General features: G+C 40.9%; 10 protein-coding genes across 10 annotated transcripts; 6 read left to right on the forward strand and 4 right to left on the reverse strand.

The window, feature by feature from the left end:
- Position 1: 1 nt before the first annotated feature.
- Positions 2-4631, reverse strand: FOA43_002306 (uncharacterized protein; the record flags this gene model as incomplete). The annotated part of the gene is made up of 4 exons (XM_038922604.1): positions 2-23; positions 86-2408; positions 3105-3190; positions 4081-4631. 4 exons carry the CDS (start codon positions 4629-4631, stop codon positions 2-4), a joined length of 2982 nt encoding a protein of 993 aa, XP_038778532.1.
- Positions 4632-5118: 487 nt separating this feature from the next.
- Positions 5119-7158, forward strand: FOA43_002307 (uncharacterized protein; the record flags this gene model as incomplete). The annotated part of the gene is made up of 1 exon (XM_038922605.1): positions 5119-7158. One exon carries the CDS (start codon positions 5119-5121, stop codon positions 7156-7158), a length of 2040 nt encoding a protein of 679 aa, XP_038778533.1.
- Positions 7159-8763: 1605 nt separating this feature from the next.
- On the forward strand, positions 8764-10140 carry FOA43_002308 (uncharacterized protein; the record flags this gene model as incomplete). Its single annotated transcript, XM_038922606.1, has 1 exon — positions 8764-10140. One exon carries the CDS (start codon positions 8764-8766, stop codon positions 10138-10140), a length of 1377 nt encoding a protein of 458 aa, XP_038778534.1.
- A 265-nt stretch (positions 10141-10405) lies between these two features.
- Positions 10406-10717, forward strand: FOA43_002309 (uncharacterized protein; the record flags this gene model as incomplete). The annotated part of the gene is made up of 1 exon (XM_038922607.1): positions 10406-10717. The coding sequence occupies one exon, from the start codon at positions 10406-10408 to the stop codon at positions 10715-10717; it is 312 nt and encodes a 103-aa protein (XP_038778535.1).
- A 179-nt stretch (positions 10718-10896) lies between these two features.
- On the forward strand, positions 10897-12210 carry FOA43_002310 (uncharacterized protein; the record flags this gene model as incomplete). The annotated part of the gene is made up of 1 exon (XM_038922608.1): positions 10897-12210. One exon carries the CDS (start codon positions 10897-10899, stop codon positions 12208-12210), a length of 1314 nt encoding a protein of 437 aa, XP_038778536.1.
- A 982-nt stretch (positions 12211-13192) lies between these two features.
- FOA43_002311 (uncharacterized protein) lies at positions 13193-14386 on the reverse strand (the record flags this gene model as incomplete). The annotated part of the gene is made up of 2 exons (XM_038922609.1): positions 13193-14328; positions 14383-14386. 2 exons carry the CDS (start codon positions 14384-14386, stop codon positions 13193-13195), a joined length of 1140 nt encoding a protein of 379 aa, XP_038778537.1.
- A 174-nt stretch (positions 14387-14560) lies between these two features.
- On the reverse strand, positions 14561-16891 carry FOA43_002312 (uncharacterized protein; the record flags this gene model as incomplete). Its single annotated transcript, XM_038922610.1, has 1 exon — positions 14561-16891. The coding sequence occupies one exon, from the start codon at positions 16889-16891 to the stop codon at positions 14561-14563; it is 2331 nt and encodes a 776-aa protein (XP_038778538.1).
- Positions 16892-17090: 199 nt separating this feature from the next.
- FOA43_002313 (uncharacterized protein) lies at positions 17091-17735 on the forward strand (the record flags this gene model as incomplete). The annotated part of the gene is made up of 1 exon (XM_038922611.1): positions 17091-17735. The coding sequence occupies one exon, from the start codon at positions 17091-17093 to the stop codon at positions 17733-17735; it is 645 nt and encodes a 214-aa protein (XP_038778539.1).
- A 107-nt stretch (positions 17736-17842) lies between these two features.
- FOA43_002314 (uncharacterized protein) lies at positions 17843-18691 on the forward strand (the record flags this gene model as incomplete). The annotated part of the gene is made up of 1 exon (XM_038922612.1): positions 17843-18691. One exon carries the CDS (start codon positions 17843-17845, stop codon positions 18689-18691), a length of 849 nt encoding a protein of 282 aa, XP_038778540.1.
- Positions 18692-18817: 126 nt separating this feature from the next.
- FOA43_002315 (uncharacterized protein) lies at positions 18818-20737 on the reverse strand (the record flags this gene model as incomplete). Its single annotated transcript, XM_038922613.1, has 1 exon — positions 18818-20737. The coding sequence occupies one exon, from the start codon at positions 20735-20737 to the stop codon at positions 18818-18820; it is 1920 nt and encodes a 639-aa protein (XP_038778541.1).
- Positions 20738-22627: the final 1890 nt, after the last annotated feature.

Genomic DNA, 22627 nt, shown 5'->3' on the forward strand with positions numbered 1-22627 from the left:
ATCATCTACTCCTAACAACGTCGCTATATGATGATCATCCCATTGGAATATGGCCACGGGTTGATCTTCATCGTCTTTAACGTACTCCGCAACGATTTGCGTAAGCTTATTGTAAAATTTGACGAATTTTAAAGATGGATCCACGGAAACTTGACTAAGAATTGTCGGAGAGATGAGATTATTGAGGTCATTCGATGTGATATATGTAGCCAAAAAGTCTCCGAGTTTTGTGTTGGCATCCTGGAACGTCAGTAAGTTGAACAACTTGTTCTCTGTTATTGGCTGGTACAAAGAAACGTCAAAGAAATCATCTTCCAAAGCAAAAATCATATTGACCAAGTTATAGATATCAAATAATCCCGAGTGCTTGAGAAGGTCATCAAATAAGTTGTCTGAAAGCTCCTTAACCAGTACCTGTAACTTTTCCGAAATCTCTTCTGTCTTTTTACTTAGCCTGGATATCACCTCAATCTTTGAATAAAGAAAATCAATGCAATTTATCTCAAAAATAAGCTTTGAACGACGTGACAACTTCAACTTCTTCACTTGTTCCTCTAAAATCTTCAGCGGTTCGTCTACAATCAACGATTCGACCTTATTTCTTTGATCTTTGTCCATACCTAAAAGCATGTCTCCATCATCTCCTTCAAATATGACAAGAAAATTCGAATAGAAGTCAATTAGCCAATCTGGTAATCCAAGGAAATCGTCATCAATTTCTTCTGCCCCACTTTCCACTTTGAGGTCTTTGAGTCGAACATGTATCATGTTAAAGAGGCGATCTTTCGCCTCAATCTTCAAGTGAACAAGAGTATTGAGTAATTCGCTCTTGCTGACGTCAATAAGTTTGCTGTACATCATATGGTACAAGTCTAGCAATTGATATAACTCGATAACAACTCCAGGTTTCGCTTCCTGTCTTAAAATACCCTCTAGACTAGCCCTTAAAGGTAGGCTAAGTGAATCAATCACCTTGTTACCCACTGACTTAATAACTAATAGCAAATCTTTGTTTTCCACTTCTGCTTGGTCAAAATTAAACAAGGACTCAGCCATTTCTAGCTCGTTCACTATCACACTATGAACGTATGCCAACATGTCCGATGCAAACCGTTTTGTGTCGTAAGGGGACATGAAAAGAGTCTTTCTAGAAGTCTTTTTGGACGTTCTTTGAAAGTTCTCTCGGGAGTCCTCTTGAGTTTGTGCAGCCTCTGAATATCCCTTTAATTGATTGTCGAACTCTTCGGAAAGCAAACGTGATCTGTTCTCCACTAGATCCGCTACAACACCATTAAACTTCTCCATGCTGTTCTTCCTAATATATATAAGAGCCCTCTGAAGACTGCTGATGGTTCTTGAATCTCTATTAACTGTATCTTCCTGGTAAGTCGAGTTTAGATTCTTTTTGAGATAAGAAGCCATTCTATCGGTGGCAATATCAATTATTCGGGCCATCTGTGTCATAATAGACACTCCTAATTTATCGTTATTCATACTGAGAAGAATATCACAATTTGAATGAATCCGAGAAACTTTAGAAAGTAAGTTAAAATACTCCTCATCAATTCCCTCGTTCATCAAATAATGTTCCTCGTACTGGTTCAAGGTGAAATTGGCTTTGAAGCTAGATAGAAGATTCTTTTTGATGCTGATCACGTCTCTTTGTTTAGTTTCTTCAGCCATATTATGGCGTACTCCTTGCGAAGAATCGATAATTGATCTTAATTGCTGATTCAAATCACCATAGCAGCTATTCATATCGGCCAAATCGTTCCTGAGATATTCCAACTTCTCTGCTATTGGTTGGAAGCCTCGAAGTGTTAAATAGTGCTGTTTAAGGATGTCTTCTTCGATGTTATCCCGCAATTTGCGTCTGGAAATCAATCCTTGAGTGCCTGGAGACGTAATATACTGGTAGTTATCGGCCTCGGCCTCAGAAGTGTTCTCTTCCCTATTCAGTCTCTTTTCAATCATTGAAAGTGATTGTCGAAGTGTCGAATCGTAGTTATTCTGGTTCAAAACGCGACTGAGACGATTTTCAAGAATATGAGAGTCTAGATCGTTTGATTCCTTATGATCTGCTATAGGTATCGAAGGTGTAGACGCTAATAAGTCTAAAGTATTGTGAGCATATTTGAAAGCCGTCGAAGAATTAGGCACATTGACCAAATTGGTCTCTCTTTGTTCTCTTTGTTCTCTTTGGTCCCTCTGTTCTCCTTGTTCTTGTTCTATCTGTCTTCCCTTCAATCCCTTGTTTATAGTTTGAATGATACTCAAGCTGGAGATCCGCTTAGTAAGGTCCTTCTGTATATTAAAGTTGGATATCTTCAATGGGGCAGATGGAATTGGAAGAGAGGACGAGTTACCCGTCTTCAGGTCACCCATCCCCATAGTCATAGCATATGTATCTGGATCAAATACAAAGTCCATTGCCAGTAAATGTTGCAGGTTCAGTGAAACAAAGAAGGTGATGTATTTATTGACAACAGGTTCTTGAGCGACAATACAAAGGGAAAAGATTTGAAATGCCACAACAAACTTATTTGATCTTTAAAATCACGTGATATAGATCACTGGACCTGTATATTTCAATACGGAGTTAGCACTAAACACAGATACTTACATTATATAGATTTACATGAATCCTTTATCCAAAGAGTAGAGAATCTTTGTGATTTCTGGAAGCAAATTGGTGTCTCTTGTTTTCCTGCATAAAATGGGGTTTGGACCACTTTCGAAATTTATGGAGGATTTGGGTGATGGTCTGTCCAAGAACAACTCTTGGACTGGAGGAAGAATTGGAGGTAATGGTAAAGAGTTTGATGAAAACCATTTAGGCTTTGGTGCATTGAATGTATATTTGTGCTTTGTAAACAAGTCGAAGGAGTTTTTGTTAAAGGGAGTAGTGGATGCAAGGGGAGGCTCTCTTGGGCTTTTGAAGGTTATGGGACTTCTTTGGGCGCTTCTTGGGATCTTGGGTCCACCTGAATTTTTACCACTAATCGACATAGTCAATGAGCAGGATGACACCGAAATGGAATTAAAATCCTCATAATTTTCGACTTTGACCTTTTTTGCGGTTGACTTTTCTTCTTCGAACAAACCATACTTTCTCTTCGGTTCCTGAACAAGGCAGTCCTTTGCCAAGTTTGTAGGATAATTGTTCATATCAATATCCAAATCAGTGAATCTACAATCTATTGAAGGTCTTGTTAGTCTGTCTTGTTCCGAAAAGTCGCTGTTAAAATAGCTAACCACATGCATTTTGCAACCATCTTTAGTGACCACCGAAAATGATTGCCTAAGAAGTCCCCTCTCACTATAGCTAATACTGTCATCTCTAGTTCTTGTAGGTTTCATTTCTTTGTATGTTAAAAACACTCCATTTACCCTAGAGGCACTCCAGTTTTTTCCATCTGTCCACCTTCTCATATTGCAACCTTTCTCATTCCACGTAAAAACCGCTCCATTTCTAATTAGTAGAGTTCTTTCGTAATCGGTCAACCTTCTTGACGTTTGAGGAACTAGGCCTTTTTGGCTAGCTTCAATAAGAATAATAGCATCTTTGGCTGTGACAATAATCCCGTGGTATGATTCCATTGCAAGGTTAATGTCTTTTTATAAATACCCAGTGTTTTCTTCTTCTTACCATTTTTCGACTTTATATATATATATAATTCCTAATGTGAGCAAATTAATAGTTCTAAAGTAGAATCAACTCATTTAGCCTTGAGATTTGGATACGAGCAAATAATTACAAGTACCATATAATTAAGCTTAATACATTCTTATTGATAATGTGCTCAGCCTTAGGGAAGATTTTAATTGGACGAGTAGGTGAGTTAATATAAGGTTGAGACTTCAGAGGAGCTAAAGTGTTAGTGGCTTGATCGAGTATAAGTTACCCAACTTGGTAACTCCGTGGATGAGCGAATTAACTTCTGAATTCGGTAACTCCGATTAACACCTTGAAACTGATGAAAAGTTCAACTACTTTTAGGTTCACGTTATCGTTATTCTTATTTATGCTAGATACGTTAATCAGTTCGTTCTAAAAGATCGCTATTCCACCGGACATACTTCCCGTTTAAGTTGTCAGGAATACCGTTTAATGCGAGCTCTGCATATACATTACCAGGCACTTCTGGAGGCAATAGCTCACCATTTTTGTGCATATCGGTGAATCTTTTAAGTGCTTCAGGCTTCATTTTTTCCCTGCCAGCGTCCCGAATATAAACTTGCATACTTGTATCAACCACACCGGGTGCTACAGCAATTGATCGGATCAAAGGTGCCTCCTCCACGCTTAAATCTAAGCAAAGATGATTTAGAGCAGCCTTTGAAGCGCCATATGCCATCCATCCATCGTAGGGTTTAGTAGAAGCTCCGGACGAGACGAAGATACAAGAAGAACTACGATTCGACTTGTTGGCTGTATCCTTTAGATGTGGGAGGGCTTGTTTAACAAGTTCTATCGCTGAAAAGAAGTTGATATCGAACAAATTCTTCACTTCATCGTTGTCTAAATTGGAGATATGTCCGATAGGATCGAGCCTACCGGCGTTAAGAACGAGAGAATCGATTCTGCCAAAATTGGCCATGGTCATATCAACTAAATTTCGTACAAACATCTTATCCGTAAGATCTCCAACAACACTTAGTGTCCTCGAGCAATTTGTGGCCTACTCTTCTCGTCAAAGAGAGTCAAGAATCGTTCGAGACATTGGCTGGATCTGGCTGTAATCACAACTATCGAATCACGTGATTTTTCAATGATAAGTTTGGCAATAGCTTGACCCAACCCTTTTGATGCTCCTGTGACAATAGAAACTGAAGGCATTAAATGATAGCAGCAGTAGTAGTAGTAGCAGTAGTATTATCGGTAGTATTACCCAATGGTAGTGGTAGTAGTACCACTACTACTAATACGGTCTCAAAGTTTCTTCCCATCGTCCCTCCTCAGGTCGATGGACCTGGATATTGACTTTTGCCCGTCCACTCATCTTGTCCATTTCCTCACTGTCGTCTCATCTTCTAATCTCATCTAATCTTTTTGTCTTCCACTAAAATCGTTTTCCATGGGCAATTAGAGTCCCCTTTAACGAATACTACCTAATCATGAGTAAAGGCCCTCAACAATATGATTGGGCTAAAAATATCCCGTGTCGAAACATACAGATCCACGGTTATTGCAAATGGGAGAACAAAGGATGTTCCTTCAACCATGATATTGGCAAGAAAGACAGCCAATCGGCTTTTCCATTGCAGTCCCTACAGGATTCCCTACAGCAGCTGTCTCAATCGGCTCCGTTAATGGAAAAGGACAGTAAGTTCAACTTTGATACACCTGCTTTTACTCCCTCTAAGTTTTCACCTTCTTTAGATGATATTCCTGCATTTGTACCGGGAAATGAGGTTGCAGATGAGGTTGCAGGTGATGTTTCTGGAGCTCCAAGAGTTGCCGGTGACTTTATAGATGGCCCTGTCAGTGGTTCTGCTACTTTTACTGGTTCTGCTACTTTTACTGGTTCTGCGGGTCCTTCAGCTCTCTCCGCTTCTCCACATAGTGCTCGTTTCAACCCTGAGATCGCTCCCATCTTCACACCGGGTCCTTCGACTCCTGCCGATTCTTCAATCAGCTCTGCAGGACCCCACCAAATGGGTCCTCGAGATCCTCATGCTGGTACTCTGCCACCACCACCTTTTGCAGAAGAACCTTTCTACCAGCAAACAAACTTATTCCCCCTGAACTATCATCTATACGCACCGCAACCTCCTCCTCATGTCGAAATGAATAAGAAACCAAACGAGCGAACCGTGAGCGACATCTTTATTCCTGATCAGCTTCGTGAATACGTTCAACAGAAGAATGAGGCCAGTTTAAGAGCTATTCCAAACAGCCAGTTGAACTTACCTTTGCATGTCGGTCCGTATCACTCACTTTATCCTGTTGATAAGCATTTCGACAAAACTGACAAGGCCTTTGGCTATCCCTCTACCGTCTTCAAATGTGTTTCTAATATCAATGGTAGATTGTACTGTATGAGACGACTAGAAGGGGTCCCTGTTACGTCTGGAAGTTTCTTGGAACCTATTAAGAAGTGGTCCTTAGTGGATAGTGCCAATGTAGTTAAGGTCTACGATGCTTTCACATCCAAAGCTTTTGGCGATATCTCTTTGATCGTCATCTACGATTATTATCCATTATCACTGAACTTGATGGAGACCCATTTCTATCGAATAGGAAATAAGGATCCTGAATTGATTACCGAGAACGTTCTTTGGTCGTATTTTGTTCAGTTGACCAATGCAACCGTTGAGATTCACAGTAAAAAGCTATTTGTTGGTGATTATGACCCTACTAAAATTGTTGTGACCAACAGGAGAAGGATAAGATTTTCTTCATGTGGTATTTCGGGCATTGTGGAGGCCGCTAAAAAGGATCATAATCAGTTTCAAAACGGTAATAACCTAGATTCAAATGGCAACAAAAACACTGCCGATGAGATGGCAGCAATTGCAGCTCAGAAGAAGAGGTCCTGGGATACCAAAATTGTGGTAGAGCAGAAGAAAGATCTCGAAAGATTGGGTAATCTGATTCTAAGCCTTGCAAAGTCCACGATATTTATCAAAGATTCTTCAAAAGTACTACCAGATGAAGTAATTGTCAAGCTAAACTTCTCTGATGAGTTCAAAAAGCTTTTGAGATACTCGCTTGATAATAAATCGACTTGGATACGTTTTCAGGAACTTTTAGCACCGCATATATTGAAGATTACAGACGCATTGGAGAACACTGCGGATTATATGGAAGCCAATTTGACCACGGAGGTTGAAAATGCCAGATTGGTTCGACTCTTAGCTAAATTGGACGTGATTAGTGAAAGACCGGAATTTATGAAAGATGGATCATGGTCAGAAACAGGTGAAAGGTACCCCATAAAGCTATTTAAGGACTATGTGTTCCATCAAGTAAATGAGGCCGGAGAGCCGATGGTCGATCTTACCCATATAGTGAGCTGCCTTAATAAGTTGGATGCAGGGATCGAGGAGAATGTGCTGCTTGTCAGTCCGGATGAAATGACGTGTATTGTGATGAGTTACAAGAGGTTGAAGGAGTTGGTTGACAAGAGTTTCCGAGAAGTGGTCGGTAGATGAAAGTGAGGGTATGTTTCCTATTTAGGAAGTTCGCTCTGAGGATATCCATTTAGGGATTACTTGTTATATCTTTTATTTCTGTACTTTAGCGCTTAATTTATCAACGTTTATTTGTACTGGAGTAAACTCAAACGCAAAAACATGGACTTGCACCTCGTAGTGAAGAAGGCTAAGTTGCGATTCTATATGTGGTGGAACAGGATTCACTATGGAGATCCAAACGATGATCCCCGAATTCTTACTCGCCGACCAAAAAAAGGACCATTGATATCTTTGAGAAATGCCGAGTATGCAAACTTTCTGTTGACAGAGGGCGGAAGACAGAATTGGTTTAGTGGAGAAGAATTGCTGCAAAAGAGACCTCCATTGGAGTTACTGGAAGAGAAGACGGAAGAGAGAAGAAACTTCAGTTTTCATGTGGTTGAAGACATGGATCTTCCAGGAACTTACACGCAGCTTAGACGTATATTACAGTATGCAGAGGATGAAGAGGAAGAAAATGCAGAAGAAATTAGATCCAATGACGATGATAGCGGCAGAGAAGATGAGAGTGTGCTTCCTCTTGAGAACCAAGAGAATAAAGAGAACATAGTTCCTTTCAGTGAAGGTATCACTGATTCGCAGAAGATTCACAAGCTAGAGCCTCCAGAGCAGCTGGAAATCCTTGTAAATGATGAACGAAGGCATCATCTTAGGAACTTATTATGGCTTCGCAATTCCTTAGTGAAGAATATTGAACTGTTCCGAAGACATTCTACTGATAGAGGAGTATCAAGACTGACATTAAATTCAGATCCATTGGGCTCACTAGAGCAGGAGAAGCAATTACCGATTTATCCGGATGAACAACAAATACAAAGCAATCATATACTATCTGCAATGGAGATTCCGGAATTAATCAGAAGTCAAGAAGCAGGAATAAACCAAATAAAAAGAGTGGTCTCGGATCCTTCGTCTACCAGGAACTACAGATTGGATGTACTTAGAGAACAGTCACGAGGAAGAATTTCTTCAGTAATGTCGACTACAATACCTTCTTTTGGAGTTTTTGGTCATATGAATAAGACAAAAAGAAAAGGAAACAACTCCCAGCTTTTCCGGACTGTTCTCAATGATATTTCGTTAAACGCTGCACTTATCGCCAACGGAAATTCTAGCCAAGAATTTCAAGTCGATAGAACGAAATTAAGCGCTGGTCTCACCAAGCTGAATGATTACTCCAAATTGGTTGAACGCAACCAAAACTTGCAAAAATCAAAGAAAAGGCATTTTTCTACAGGTTCTGATATAACTGATATTATTGGTAGTTATCAATAAAGCCTAACTAAAGTAATAAGAATAGTAGTAGTCGCTTTTTTATTTATTTTTTATTTGCTGTAGGACATAATCCCAATTAGGAAATTTAACTCATAAAACTCATCAAATCGATGTTTCAGATAGCTCATTCGAAACATGAAAGATATAGAGGAATATTGGATGAAAGAAAGAGTATGTTGGGTTTCGGGATGAGTGTCTAAGAGCCAGTCTCGTTGTTTAACTTGAGCGTAATTCAATTTGGCTTGAATTTTATTTCTGACTTCAATCATTAATTTGTATCAATTCATTATGGGCTGTACTACAAGTATTGAAGCCAATGATGGAGAATACCACGAAATGATGCAGAATAGCCAAGTGGAGAAAATATTGAAAGCCAGCAAACAACAGAAAAAAAACCAAGTCAAACTTCTTTTACTTGGAGCAGGAGAAAGTGGAAAGTCTACGGTTTTGAAGCAGTTACGTTTACTTCATAAAGGAGGATTTACCGAACAGGAAAGAATCCAGTATAAAAATATTACATGGGCAGATACTATTGGATCTATGCAAACACTGATCATTCAAGCCAGAAAGCTTGGTATTAAGTTGGATTGTGATAAACCTTCTTCATATTTGTATAGTGATAAGCAGAAGATCCTTGGCTATAAGCCTTTAGAAGGAGTTAATACTTCAGCTGCAGGAGGAGCTGCTTTTCTAAAGGACTTTGTGCTCAAGTACAGTGAAAGTAGTGCACATACAAGAAAGTTTAAAAGTACGGGAAAGGCCAATGCTGGTTGGAATGAAGAAATGGATGGTGTAGATGGAGAATTGTTTGATGGTAGCAGCAATGCCACTAGTAATACTGGAGAAAGTCGGGGTACAGCGGATGAAGATCTAGATAGTGATTCACTGTTAAAGGATTATCTTCAAGAGGTGAATGGATCAGTGCATAAGAATAAAAGTCATAAGAAGCACTACACCAAGCTAGAAATAGCAGAAGCGATCGGGAAGCTTTGGCAAGGAGATGAAGGTATTAAGAAATGCTTCTCCAAATCGAACCTATTCCAAATCGAGGGATCGGCTCCATACTTTTTTCCAAAAGCAGGAGATTATGCATCCAGTGAATACACCTGTACAGATGAGGATATATTGAAAGGTCGAATTAAAACTACAGGTATCACAGAGACAAACTTTAATATCGATGGTATAAAATTCAAAATCTTGGATGCTGGTGGTCAGAGATCGGAAAGAAAAAAGTGGATGCACTGTTTCCAAGACATTACATGTACCTGCTTTGTCTTGGCAGTTTCCGAATACGACCAGGTTCTTTTTGAAGACGAAAGGGTAAATCGAATGCATGAAGCGATTATGTTATTTGAGTCTTTATGCAATTCCCGGTGGTTTGCCAATACACCATTTATTCTTTTTCTTAACAAGGTGGATCTATTAAAGGATAAAGTGAGGCGATCTCCACTTCGAAAGTATTTTCCTGACTACGATGGAAAGAGTAATGATGTGGAGGATGTCCTCCAGTATTTTGAGAAACTCTTTCTTAGCCTCAATCACACCAATAAGCCAATATACGTGCATAGAACATGTGCAACTGACTCCAAGTCAATGCAGTTTGTTCTTACAGCAGTTACAGATATGTTGATTAATCAGAATTTGAAGAGCAGTGGAATATTTTGAAGTTAAGTACGCAAATACTAAGTCCCTAACTGAATATAAGTGACTCAATTCGACGCGATTCGACGCATCTGGATAATTCTCAAACGTCGATATTTATTTGACTAATCAAGTCCAGGCCGCCTAGATTAGCCTAGTAATTCTTCATCTCTATATATATATCAGTTACTTTCTTCGCATGATTCTTTGGGTGGCACTTGTTCTTCTTTTTATTTCTTTCAAGTTGATAACCGCATTCAGAAGAGCTTTTGTGACTTCAGCCAAAGTTATGTCGAAGGAAACCGCTACTAAAATTGACCATTTGATCAACACCCATAAGGTGTTTGTTGCTTCTAAGTCCTATTGTCCCTACTGTCGCGCCACCAAGCAATTTTTTTCTACCGTTTATCCCGATGCTTATGTTATTGAGTTAGATGAAACGCCTGATGGTGACGAAATTCAAGACTATCTCTATCAAAAGACTGGTCAAAGAACTGTTCCAAACGTGTTTATTGGTGGAAAGCATATCGGAGGAAATTCCGACGTTCAAGCTCTGGGTGGAAAGAAGGCTGACCAAATGATTCAAGGAGTTAAGTTGTGAGTTTGACTGGATTTAAGGAAAGCGTCGATCGACGTCTTGCCCCTTTTTTTGGTTGCGTCGTGCATCAGGCTCAAAGGGGAACTAACTGATCGAGTTCCCCATTTTCTCATTTTTAGATTCTCTCTTTTGTCTTTTATATATTCATCCTTGTTTACTGGAATTGAACTATTTATTTGTCAATGGGGTTTCTGGATAGCCACGCCCATACTTCGGTGAGTACGACGATTAATAAGCTCATTGAGCAGACGAGTCCGGACGGAAGTGATGGGCTGATGGTAGCTGAGTTGGGAAACCTTCTGGATATGATAAGGCTTCAGAACGATCGTGATGAACCTGGTCCCACTGAGGCTGCACGTGCAATAAGAAAGAAGCTCAAGTATGGTTCTCCTGAGTCTCAGATTAATTCCCTTAATCTTTTGGACTTGTTAGTGACCAATGGGGGGACTGGAAAGATGGCTTTATTGTATAGTGACAGGAAATTATTGGACAGATTGGTTTCCACTGCGTCTCCTGCTACCGAAAGTACGTCGATTGATGCACGAGTTACCAAGAAAGCCAAGATTCTAATATACGTCTGGAGCGACGTTTATCGGGACGATGAGGCTCGAGAACCGCTAGTTAAGCTTTTTTTACGGTGTGGGTTTGGTCATAGACTTAGGCGGGAGAACCGGAGACTTGTTCCAGACTTTATGGCAGATGAAGCTGATCCTGATACTCCTTTTGAGGAGGTTTATGGAGATGGGGATGTTATTGAGCGTCGTTCGAGAATGGGAGGATCTGACGAAGAAGAGGAAGATGATGACGACTTTCAGCCCACTAGAGGAATCCGTAGACCTAAAACAAACAGCGAATTGGATAAGCAATTTCGGATTCCTAGGATTGATTACGAGAAAGAAACCTCTCGGATTTTCAAGATTATAGCTGAAGCGGATGTTTTATCGACAAATTTACAGAACTCTTTAAGGACACTGGAACCTGGTGAGCTATCAATTCATTCATCTAGAGCTAATGATTGTTTTGATGAATGTCGTTTGATTAGGAGGAGAATATTGAGATATTTACAATTGGTTGATCGAGAAGAACTTCTAGGAGCATTATTAAAGTGCAACGATGAACTGGTGGCATCTTTGAAGAGATATGAAGATATGAGCGAACCAGTTGGAGCATCTAGAGTGACGGGAGATTCCGAAGGTGAGGATTCATTGGCGGATTATGAGACTGATGATTCGTTAGATGATGGATTGGATGATAGATTCAAGGACCTGAATGAGGCAAAGACTAAGAATATCCTACCTGAGATTCCTATACTGAAGGTCCGTCCACCTGTTCCACCTAAATCTCCGTCATTACGTATTCCAAAGGAGATAAGGCCCGGGAAATCCTCAACAGCTAAGCCGGTTGTGAGCAAGCTTGAAGCAGAAAGAAAGGAAGAAATGGATGCAGATCCCTTTGGTGACGATAACCAAGTTGAAAGGGCTACGGTGTGGAGATAATAATTAGGCACTATATTGTATAACTAGAGTATTTAAGTTGAAGCGCGAATTGAACAGCTGAAAATTAAACAACGAGAATAATTTTCTAGTCAGTGAAGGCTGTTTGGAGGACGTTGGTTATCAACTGTATTCGGTCAAAATATGCTGAATCGCCTTGGTTTCGTTAGCTGGAATGTACTAAGAATCCCTGCTTTGAGGATGACTCGAAGTTTTCGAATTGTTGGCTCTTTACCGAGACCATTTGTGGGGTACCAATCATCAGTAAAAAGTTTCAATAATAACAGACGATTTTATGCCACGGATATGGGGGCCAAGAGAGATACCACAAAGGGCAGCAAAATTGACAAGATCTCACAAAAGAAAGTTGGTGCTATTGATGAACCAGCAGGAGATTTTACAGGCAAATTGGAAACCTTTAAGGAATTGAAAAATGGGGATTCCAAAGAGGACTCTAAGAAGCAGGTTAACGAAAAGAAGAAGAAAAGACGCTTTTTCCCAAGAGTCAAATTGAAGGATTTCAAGTTGATTGAGCAACCAGCAGGAGAAATTGTGGGAGGTGTGAATGATGCAGTGTCTATTCCTGAACCCAATTTCTATAAAGGCTCATATCATTGGATGTATGAGAAAATAGTGGTAATAGGTATGACTCCATTGGTAGTTGTACCATTTGTTGCAGGGGTGGAGCATCCTCTTGTCGATGTGGTATTTTCTATATTGTTGTTGCTTCATTGTCGATTTGGCCTCGAGAGCTGTATAATGGATTACATTCCAAAAAGAAGATATGGTATATGGCACACAATAGCTCTATGGACGCTTGATTTGGGTACTTGGTTAGCTCTCTACGGTGTATTTGTCATTGAGACAGAAGCCAATGGTATATTCACAGTGATTTCTCATCTCTGGGGGGCATGAGTCCATGTATATAATGATATTTAAGCTGAATGTGATGTATGTAAAGCAAGATTCGGAGCAGTGGAGACGTTTAATCGGACCATTCAGGTGATTCGGCCTCTTTAGCTCGTGCTGGAGGCCGTGCTGGTGTCCGCTCAGGAGACCTTTCTCGCAGTGAATTTCGGTCTTCTATCTGTTCCGTACCGTCATATCGACTTTTATAAGGTCTGGATGGGTATCTGTTGTATCTTTCATATCTATCGGGTCTCTCGTATCTGTCATATCTATCAGGTTCCGGTCTGCCATAATCATGATGCCTGGATGGAGATTGGTAATAATCATTTCTATAATCATCTCTATAATCATCTCTGTATCCACTTCTGTATTCCCCTCTATCTCCTCCTCTATATCCTCCCCTATACCCTCCCCTATGCTCACTTCTATATCCTCCTCTGTATCCCCCACGTCCATATCTTCCTCGACTACTTGACTTATATCCCAGAGAACGGTTTGGGTAGTTAAGCATCCGATGCGAAGCGACTAAGAAGTCCGATCCCTCCTCCTGCTTTGAAGGAAACTTCATATATTCCACCTTCCAAACAGCGTCTTTAGGTCCTCGACATTCCTGGTCAATCCACAGCTGCGTGGCCTTCACTGGAATAAAGTCAATATATAATGTAAGTGCTTTCTGTGGGCCCATGTCACTCTCCTGGGCTTCCTTTGGGAACAGCTTTCCATTCAACGCTTTCTGAATAGAAACTGCTCCAGAAACTTCAGAGACTATCACTATACAATGAGATCTCTTCTCATTAAGCCATGCTCTTTCAATAATACATCCTACTTTAGCTGCTTCCTCATTGAGTAGGTTTTGAAGCTCTGTATCTTCAAAGGTTGTTCTCAAATTTCCAATAAACAACGCTCTCGTTTCTCTGAATTGAGGTCGTTCCACTATATCATAAATAACTTCCTCTTTAATCGATCTATCATAGTCATTTTCATCAATAGTGATCTCTCGGGGACTATTGATCTCCCGAGGGCTATAAGAAGCCGACCAATTGGCTCTTGAAGAATTTACAGAGGTGGTTTCTTTCTGAATCTGATTTTTTGGTTTCTCCTTCACTTCATCTAGTTTCTTCACTTCATCTGCTTCCTTCACTCCATCTGCTTCCTTCACTCCATCTGCTTCCTTCACCTTATCCACTTCCTCCACCCTATCCACTTCCCTTACTTCCTTCTCCCTTACTTCCTCCTCCCCCTTATTATCACTCGGTTCCTGTTCACTCATTGTGTCCACTTTTACCTGTTCTCCTTGGATAGTAAAACCTCTATAGTCTTAGTGAAGGTTGTGATCTGCTTCAATCAGAAAATTTTTTTGAATGTCTATGAAAAATTTATAGGTGAATGATATTTGAAGATCTTATGCTACGTTCTATTACAAGTACTATATACAAAACGAAATCTAAATACGTAGATAAGATCTGTTGGCAATGGCCAACTTATGGCTGAGAACTCTCTTCTCTAGAATCTTCGAGTTGCCCTTATAAACGTTAATGATCTCTTCTGCTAGACGTACAGAAAAGTCGTTAGACGCTCTGGAGTCGCTCGAATCCAGTATCCATAGAAATGCCATTCTATTTCTCTGTCTGGCTGTAAGTGGAACGGGAACAATGTAATTTTTGGCAAATCCTGTCTTCACCGTCTTGGTGATAACCAATGGCGCTGCTGTATCTAATGCTTTCTTCAACAACTCCACTGGATTGGTCCTTGTTTGAAGGTATATCAGATAGAGTGCTCTATTCACATACTTCCGAGCTTGATCCTTTTTTCCTCCTTTCATAATCAAGTTCACACAAAGGTCCAACACTTCATCTTTATGAACCGGAAGTGGTTTCCCCTTCAAAGCTTCAACTTCATCAACTTGAGCCTCACTGGGTTGGAATCCAAGTAACTTTGACACCTGTTCACTAACGTTATGTCCAATTGGCTCAAAAGTATTGTGTTCTAAATCACTCTTTAGCTCATCAATGGCAGAAATTGTCAAATCATACATTCTGTTCATTGATTGAACGTCCTTTGGAAGCGACATCTGATCCTCTTCGACGAACTTTTGAACATCTCTGTCCACAGCACTAGTAGAAGAACTCGATCCTACCGCTGGTGATGCCTCTAATGCTTCCTCTTTATTCTTGAATGTCTCCTCCAACACTTTGTGTGCTGGAGAGTCCTGCTCGTGAATAGCCTCGAAAATGGCGGATTCAGGATCAGAAGCGGCTTCTTCAACCCTCTTAGCAGCTTCAAGTGCATTTCCTTCACCTTCTTTCACTAGTAGCGGCTTCACAACGTCAGCAAAGTTGCCATCGATTCTTTCAATTACATTAAATTCATCGCTAGATGCTCCTTTATTAATCAATCTCTCGATTATTCCACTAAGGCTGATCATGTTTTCGGCCTTTCTATTTTCATCATCAATGGCTGCACGTAATTCCTTATATTCATCAGATTGAACCTCGTTCATTGCCTTGTAAATGGCAGTTGTAGTGTTATCAAGATATTTGTCAATCTCCTGATTCTTGGTCTCAGCCTGTAAATCATCTGCAACATTCTCCAATTCCTTGAGAAGCTCCGTAAATGTCGAATCAATCTTCTCCATCTTGAGAAACAACTCTGAAGAGAAATAGTCTTTGTAAGCCTCGAGTCCCTCGTAAATCTCCATAAGATCGATTGGTTTAGGGGCACTGACAATTTCATGGAATTCCAAACAAGCTGTAGACGTTGGATCTTCTAACGCTTTATAAAGAGTCGACTCTTTGTTATTAACATATGTCACAATCTGGTCGTATTGCTTCCTTAATTCAGCTTCATCTGAAGAATCGACAGCAAGATACTCACTTAAAAGTTTTATGAATGAATTGTCGACCTTCTCGAGAAATCTGTACAGTGGAGCATCCTTAACGGTTGCAAAGGAATTGAGATTGTCAAAGATAGACACAAGAAGTTGAGAGTTCGGTGATTCAGAGGACTTCGTATCCGATTCAAGGCTCTGGTCCACTTTCTCGTCACCTTCATATTTCTCATATATCATGCCTATCAATTTGGTCAACTCAGGCTTTGTCATCTCGCCAATTTCTCCCCCGTTTTCAATATATTCGTACAATTCTTCAACGTCTTTCTCTTGAGGAGAATCATTTTCTACTAAGTTTTTAACCAAATTGGCGAATTTGATATCCAATTGACGAATGTAGTTGAAGACAGGAGAAGACTCAATGTCTCCCTTGAAATTTGTCAAACTATTGACGATTTCCCCAACGAAATCTACCGGGTTTTGTTCTGGTAAGCTGAGCTGAGTGTTGAAATCGTTCAAAACCGATTCAATATGGGAAGTTTTCGTCTTCACAGCATCAATTCTAGCGTTCACTTTTGTTTCCAACCTCTTTCTCAAGTCAGCGACACTAAAACCGCACAATTCAGCCAATACCTGTAATTTTTCTTCAACTAAACGTGCCTTTTCTTTGTCCAACTGTTTCATATACTGAGAATAGGTAGAATTTTCAAAGTCCTTTTGAGTGTAAACACCTTTTCTAATGAAATAACCATCATCATCAATTTCCTTAGTCTTGAAAAACTCCTTCAATTCTTTATATTCATTCCTTTTAGACGATGCAAGAGATGATTTGTTCATCACAAGACACATACTTTTCAAAACACCTGCAGAAATTGCATGTGACACTGAGCAGCGCCGAAGTGCAAAACACTGCACACGTGCACCTCCAGAATGGATGACGGAAAGCATGATGTATAGGGATTCAAAAGGACCAAAGATCAAGCTAGCCGAACAAGAGGAACATCGCTCGTTAATCATAAATGATTAAAATTTTTTTGTGTCGTTGATTGAATGTGGCTGTGCATGCGATGTGGCTCAAATCAGTTATAAGTGAGAGGTGAGACAAGGTTGGAGATGATCAGGACATTGGTTCTCTTCAATTAGAGACATGGCGTCTGCTAAATTCATCAAAGTAGTTCTTCTTGGTGATCAGGGAGTTGGAAAAACGTCTCTTCGGTCTCAGCTTTTGTACCACTATTTCAGCAGTAGCTACAAAGCAACAATAGGAGCAGACTTTCTTATGTACAAGATGAAAACTAGTGAGGACGAGTTTGTGGATCTCCAAATTTGGGACACAGCAGGACAAGAACGATTCAACGCAGTTAGTCGAGCTTTTTACAGAGGTGCAGATATAGGCATCTTTGTGTACGACATAAGCAGCAGTGATAGCTTTTATAACCTAGCGAAATGGATCGATAAGTTCACAGCAAATACAAGCGACTCCAAACCATTGATCATGATTGTGGGGAACAAATTAGATAACGAAACCATTCGTCAAATCAGTTATCGGCAGGCGAAGGAGTTTTCCAGAACACAACTTGAAGAGGGAATGATAGAAAACTCTGATTTGGACGTGGTAGAGACCAGTGCGAAAAACTATAGAGATGTAGAGAAGCTATTTATGAGATGTGGTGAGTTAGGAGCCATCAAGATGAAAAATAACGATTTGATGTCAATGAGCTTTGATGGTATTGATGTTGCTATGGAACCTTCAGCCGAGGCTGCAGGAGAAGGAAGTAGGGGATGCTGTTGAGTTTATAAGGAGAGCCTGTCTTTTCGCTATTTAGATCTTTAATCGTCTTTTGTTTCGCGCTTATCTAATTGTATGAGAGAGGGTTCTTTTCACGGGTTAGTTTTAGTATGAATGGAATTGATCAAGATCTTGAAGGTGGTCGTGGTGGACGTGTGGGGCGTGTGGGACACGGGGGGCCTGACGGCAACCATCGGAGAGATATCCATCAGTCACAAAATCAACTCCAAAGCGATGACCGACATTCGGTGATTGACGATGATGATAACCGTGAAGCTCGAGATTTGGATGCTGACATTGGTTCCGGTTCCGGCTCTGGTTCTGGCTCTGGTTCTGGTTCCGGTTCCGATGCAGGTTCAACTCATTCAGACGCTAATGCTGGCCCATCGGTCACCTTCAACGACGATCTTGCGTTCTCTCGTGGAATTAGGGAAATGGAATCAAGTGGTTTGGTGGATATAGGAAATTTGGCAACGTGGAATGCCTCTAGTAGCAAATCTGGTTTTGGAATAAAGGAATTACGAGAGGATTCTCCAGCTAATTACTGGCAGAGTGACGGTCAACAGCCTCATTTTATCACAGTTCATTTTACAAAGAAGGTCACCGTGGAACGGGTCTGTCTGTACTTGAACTATGAAGCTGACGAGTCGTATACACCAAGTAAAATATTGATTATGGCTGGATCAGGTGACCACGATCTCGTGGAAGTTGCATCACGGGAGTTTAGGGAACCCTTAGGTTGGCAAAACATCCTCTTCAAAGGAATTCGATATGACAACCTACTAAAGTGTTACCTGATCAAAATTTGTTTTCTAAGCAACCATCAGAATGGAAAGGATTCTCATGTTCGATCAATTAAGGTGATGAGTCCTCAGAACAATACTAGAGAAGCATTCGATGAGGGTAGATGTATTGGATTTACTAGTGTAAAACTACTAAGTGAAAGTGTAATCAGATGAATATAAGATAAGATGCAAGCGAAAATGTCATTATCACACTGGACAATGGCGTAGAAAAAAAGAGAAGCAGATTGTATGCACTGTTCCCAATGTCCAGTAATGATGTACGGATATTTATATGATGATTTAATCGAGATAGCTTCCATAGATCTCGCCAAACACATTGTAGTTTAACTCAATCAGTTGGTTAAGTCTCTCGGCAACATTCTTTAGTTCCTCGTTTATTAAGCAGTCATCTTCGATCTGCGAAACAGTACCCTCGTTTAAGGCCTTAAGAATCTTTTCAAAAAGGGTCTGTTCGAGTAAAGTGTACACTTTGGAAGAAGGTTGTGTCTGGGCGAGAAGCCAGTTGAAGCAGAAGTCAACCTTTTGAGCGTTCAAGTTACCAAATAACTTGAAGGTAAGATGAACAGCAAGATTGTGCAAGTTGCGGGTCCATTTGGAGTTCCCGTTTTCATCCACTATGATGTTAAGGATTTCCTTTTTAAGTTCAAACATGTGAGCAGTACTACAGAGGTCTCTGAAGCGAGACTTGGCATACTGCATCACAAGATTTTTGTAAAGAATGGTGCAAAGCTTGGTACAAATGAGATGTCTGATGTCTGCACGAAGGACAACCAAACGAGAATGATCAAAGGCTAAAGTGTTCGGGAACTCCGAGCACATGGAAGAGCACGAAAGAAGATGTAAGGATGCAAAGTTGAGTACCTCGCGGACGTTTGACGAACGGCACACGATACTGTTTTTTTTGAACCAGAGCAAGGCCAAGGTAAAATTGACTTTACCCCTTTTCAATGCGTTATTGAAGTACTCTTTTTCAAAAGAAACTGCGGTGGAGCACAAGAGCGGCCGTAAAATCCGGATTTGGTGGTTGGCCACGTCTAATTTCATCGCCTCAAGAATGGAGAAGACCATACGAAGACCATCAACAAGACGGTCGACATCAAGAGTAGGTGGTGTTCCATCTGTTCCGTTCTCACAGGCACTTTGAAAGATTGCGTTCATGTTATCGACCCAGACGTCCCTCATTGGAGCACAATGATGCTTGAGAGCGGAACTTATCCAGTCAGCAAAACTTGTAAAGTCAAAGCAATGACTGTTAAGCTGCTGCAAGATCAACTTCATGTCCAAAATGTCTTCGACGGACGCCTTGTCCTTGGAAGGAATGAGACTAAGAAGGATACTCTTGAGGGCTTGGAACATCACAGTGATTGGAGATCCAGTAGTTAGCGGTTTCGGATTTGAATCAGCAAGTAGTGACTTGATTTCACCTCTGATGAAGCTCCAATAGGTGTCTGCCTGTGTTTTCTTTCTCTTGCCACGTTCACCATCGATATTTGGCCGGAATTGAAGTTGCGGATCAAATAGAATGTCGTGACGAAGTTGTGGATTCTTCAAAACCTCGTGAAGATCGATTTCATGCATGGACTGAAGGTTGACTGGTGGCATTAAAAGCTGTTGCCTGGTGATGAACTGGTGTGTAAGTGTGGCAGTGCGCGAACCTAAAACTAATGTTGAGGAGGTGCCAGATGTGGCAGTGGATCCAAATCCACGGGAAGATGGATGATGACGGCAACGATGACGACGATGAATAGAGGATGATGCTGATAATGCTTGAGAGATGTCAGAGTGAATTTGGGGAGCAGAATTTGACGTACACTGAGAGACGTCACTTTCGATTAGGTTGGCGCCGCCCTTAGCACTTAAGCCAGGACGTCTAGACAAATCAGTTAGAAGCAAGTCGGTCTGGCGAGAAGAAGGGATCCATATGTTAGGCAAAGAGCGACTGCGGAAGCGCTTTGATATTGGAGCGGAGCGAAGCTTAACGCAAGACGCTTTAGAGATTTTGGAGCAAGTAGGAGACTTTCTGAGTCTCTTTTTAGGCAAACCGCCAAGTAAAGGAGATGCAGACACTGCAGACACTGCTGCTGCTGCTGCTGCTGCTGCTGCAGAAGCTGATGCAGATGAAACACCGTGGTTTCTAAGTCTGGTAGCAGCATCTTGATCACCTAAAGGATCGTCATTCTGAGGTATAGATGCAGACATGACGACAGAGTGTCGCCTGCTCTCAGAAACATCAACGTTGGCAGTATTTATGCCATTATCTGCGGCAGAAATGGAAGTAGCTGCGCCAGAGTCTTTTGAAGACCCAAAGACGTCTTTGAAATGAGACGGGCGCTCAAGTTCTTGGTTGTTATTGGAATGCTGATGAGGCATAAAGAAGGTAGTTGTATAAGAAGAAGATTAAATAGCAAAGAGCAGTTGCCAAAGTCTTTTGGAAAGGTATTACTTTAATACACACCGGAAAAACAAAGGATACAGAAATAGTTTTATATAAGGAAAGTTCCAGCTGAAAAGTTGAAAAAATTAGTTGCTGTCGAAAGGGGAAACAAACACGACGGCGTAGAACAAGAAAAAGAAACGACAAACGGAGACAAAAGAAACAATAAATGGAGAAAACAAAAGAAATGTTCCTGTGAGGGCAGGACGGGGGCGAAAATTTTTGCATGCAACACTCTAGCGCTTGCAGAAGATTTTGAAGGGCGGTGTTTTGGGAATAAATGACTGTGGGCGATCGTGACCCCTGTAAGATTCGAATCACTAATCAGTACGATTGATTTCAGACGAGACTGCATGTGGACCGTATCCGAGCCGTATTCGACAGAATCCGATTTTATACGTATCATTTCGTGGTGGAGTGGAGGGGATTTTCCTTCCGATGGATCTCCCGTAGGTGTGCCCCCGTGACTACCGTGGCGACCTTTGGGCACGAGTGGCGTTGGAGGCGTTCATGTCTGGTATCCAATGGTGTTCAACGGTATCCAACGGTGTCCAATAATATACACCGTCACATTCATTATGCAGGGAAGAAGAAATTTGAAATTTCTCTATTTTTCTGTTTCTCCATTCGTGAAAAAGAACGGTTTGCATTTTACTTGCCTTTAATCAATCTCAGACATACATACCTTTTACGTTGATCTCTCTCTACCTAATAGTTTACACGTGTATATATGCACGTGATGCATTTGAAGTTATTGCTTTTGCTTTTTTTGCCTTTTGCCTTTTGCCTTTTGCATCATTTCTTTCTTTTTTCATGCATACATATGCTTTTCCATTCCTAACGGTTTTGTAATTTCCTAACTCAGGTATGATTACGACAATGGACTGAGAATTATGGTAATGTAATCCAAAGGTGTAAGGAATTCAATTATAATGTGATGTGGTGATCAGCTAGCTATCAGCATTGAGTGTGTGCCGTCGGATATGCCGTTAGAGCAACAATCTGGAAGGGATGAAATCAGTCCACTCTATTATCTATGCTTTGTCTATCAAGAGTTTGCCCGCCTTTCGATTGCTCGGTTCCCTAACTACACGATAGGTGAATTATAGATACTCTAACTATGCAGTCCACCAAGTATGGGTAGTCTAATTATGCAGTTCACTAACTATGAATAACCTAACTATGAATAACCCAACTATGCAGCTCACTATGCAGTTCTCTAACTGCATCACTAACTATGCGGCTCATTCATTTTCAGCGGCTTCATTGGCATTGGATGTTTTCGTTCTCGACCCTCCTCTCTAACTGGCAACTTTGTCATTCATCTCTCTGATTATTGTTGTCGCCTGCAACATATGTGTGTTCTCATTCTTTGTTACGCTTCTAGCCCGTTTCAGTTATTTCACACCACGTTCAGCCGTACAATTGCCAGAGCGATTAATGCCGCAGAGCGAATCGAATTGCTTGAGCTGTTTGCTTTTCCTGCCGTCAGTTCTATTCATTGCAATTGCTTTTGTACAATTGGCTTAGATGCAGATGAGCATTCTCGAAGGAGGAAGCTCACCGCGCCAACAGCTGCCCGCCTGGAAGGAGGAAGTTCACCGCGCTTACTCTGTCCACCACGCACAAGCTGTCCCCCGCGCACAAGCTGTCCA

This window comes from Brettanomyces nanus, chromosome 2 (genome assembly GCF_011074865.1).
Source record: "Brettanomyces nanus chromosome 2, complete sequence".
Classification (NCBI taxonomy): Eukaryota; Fungi; Ascomycota; class Pichiomycetes; order Pichiales; family Pichiaceae; genus Brettanomyces; species Brettanomyces nanus.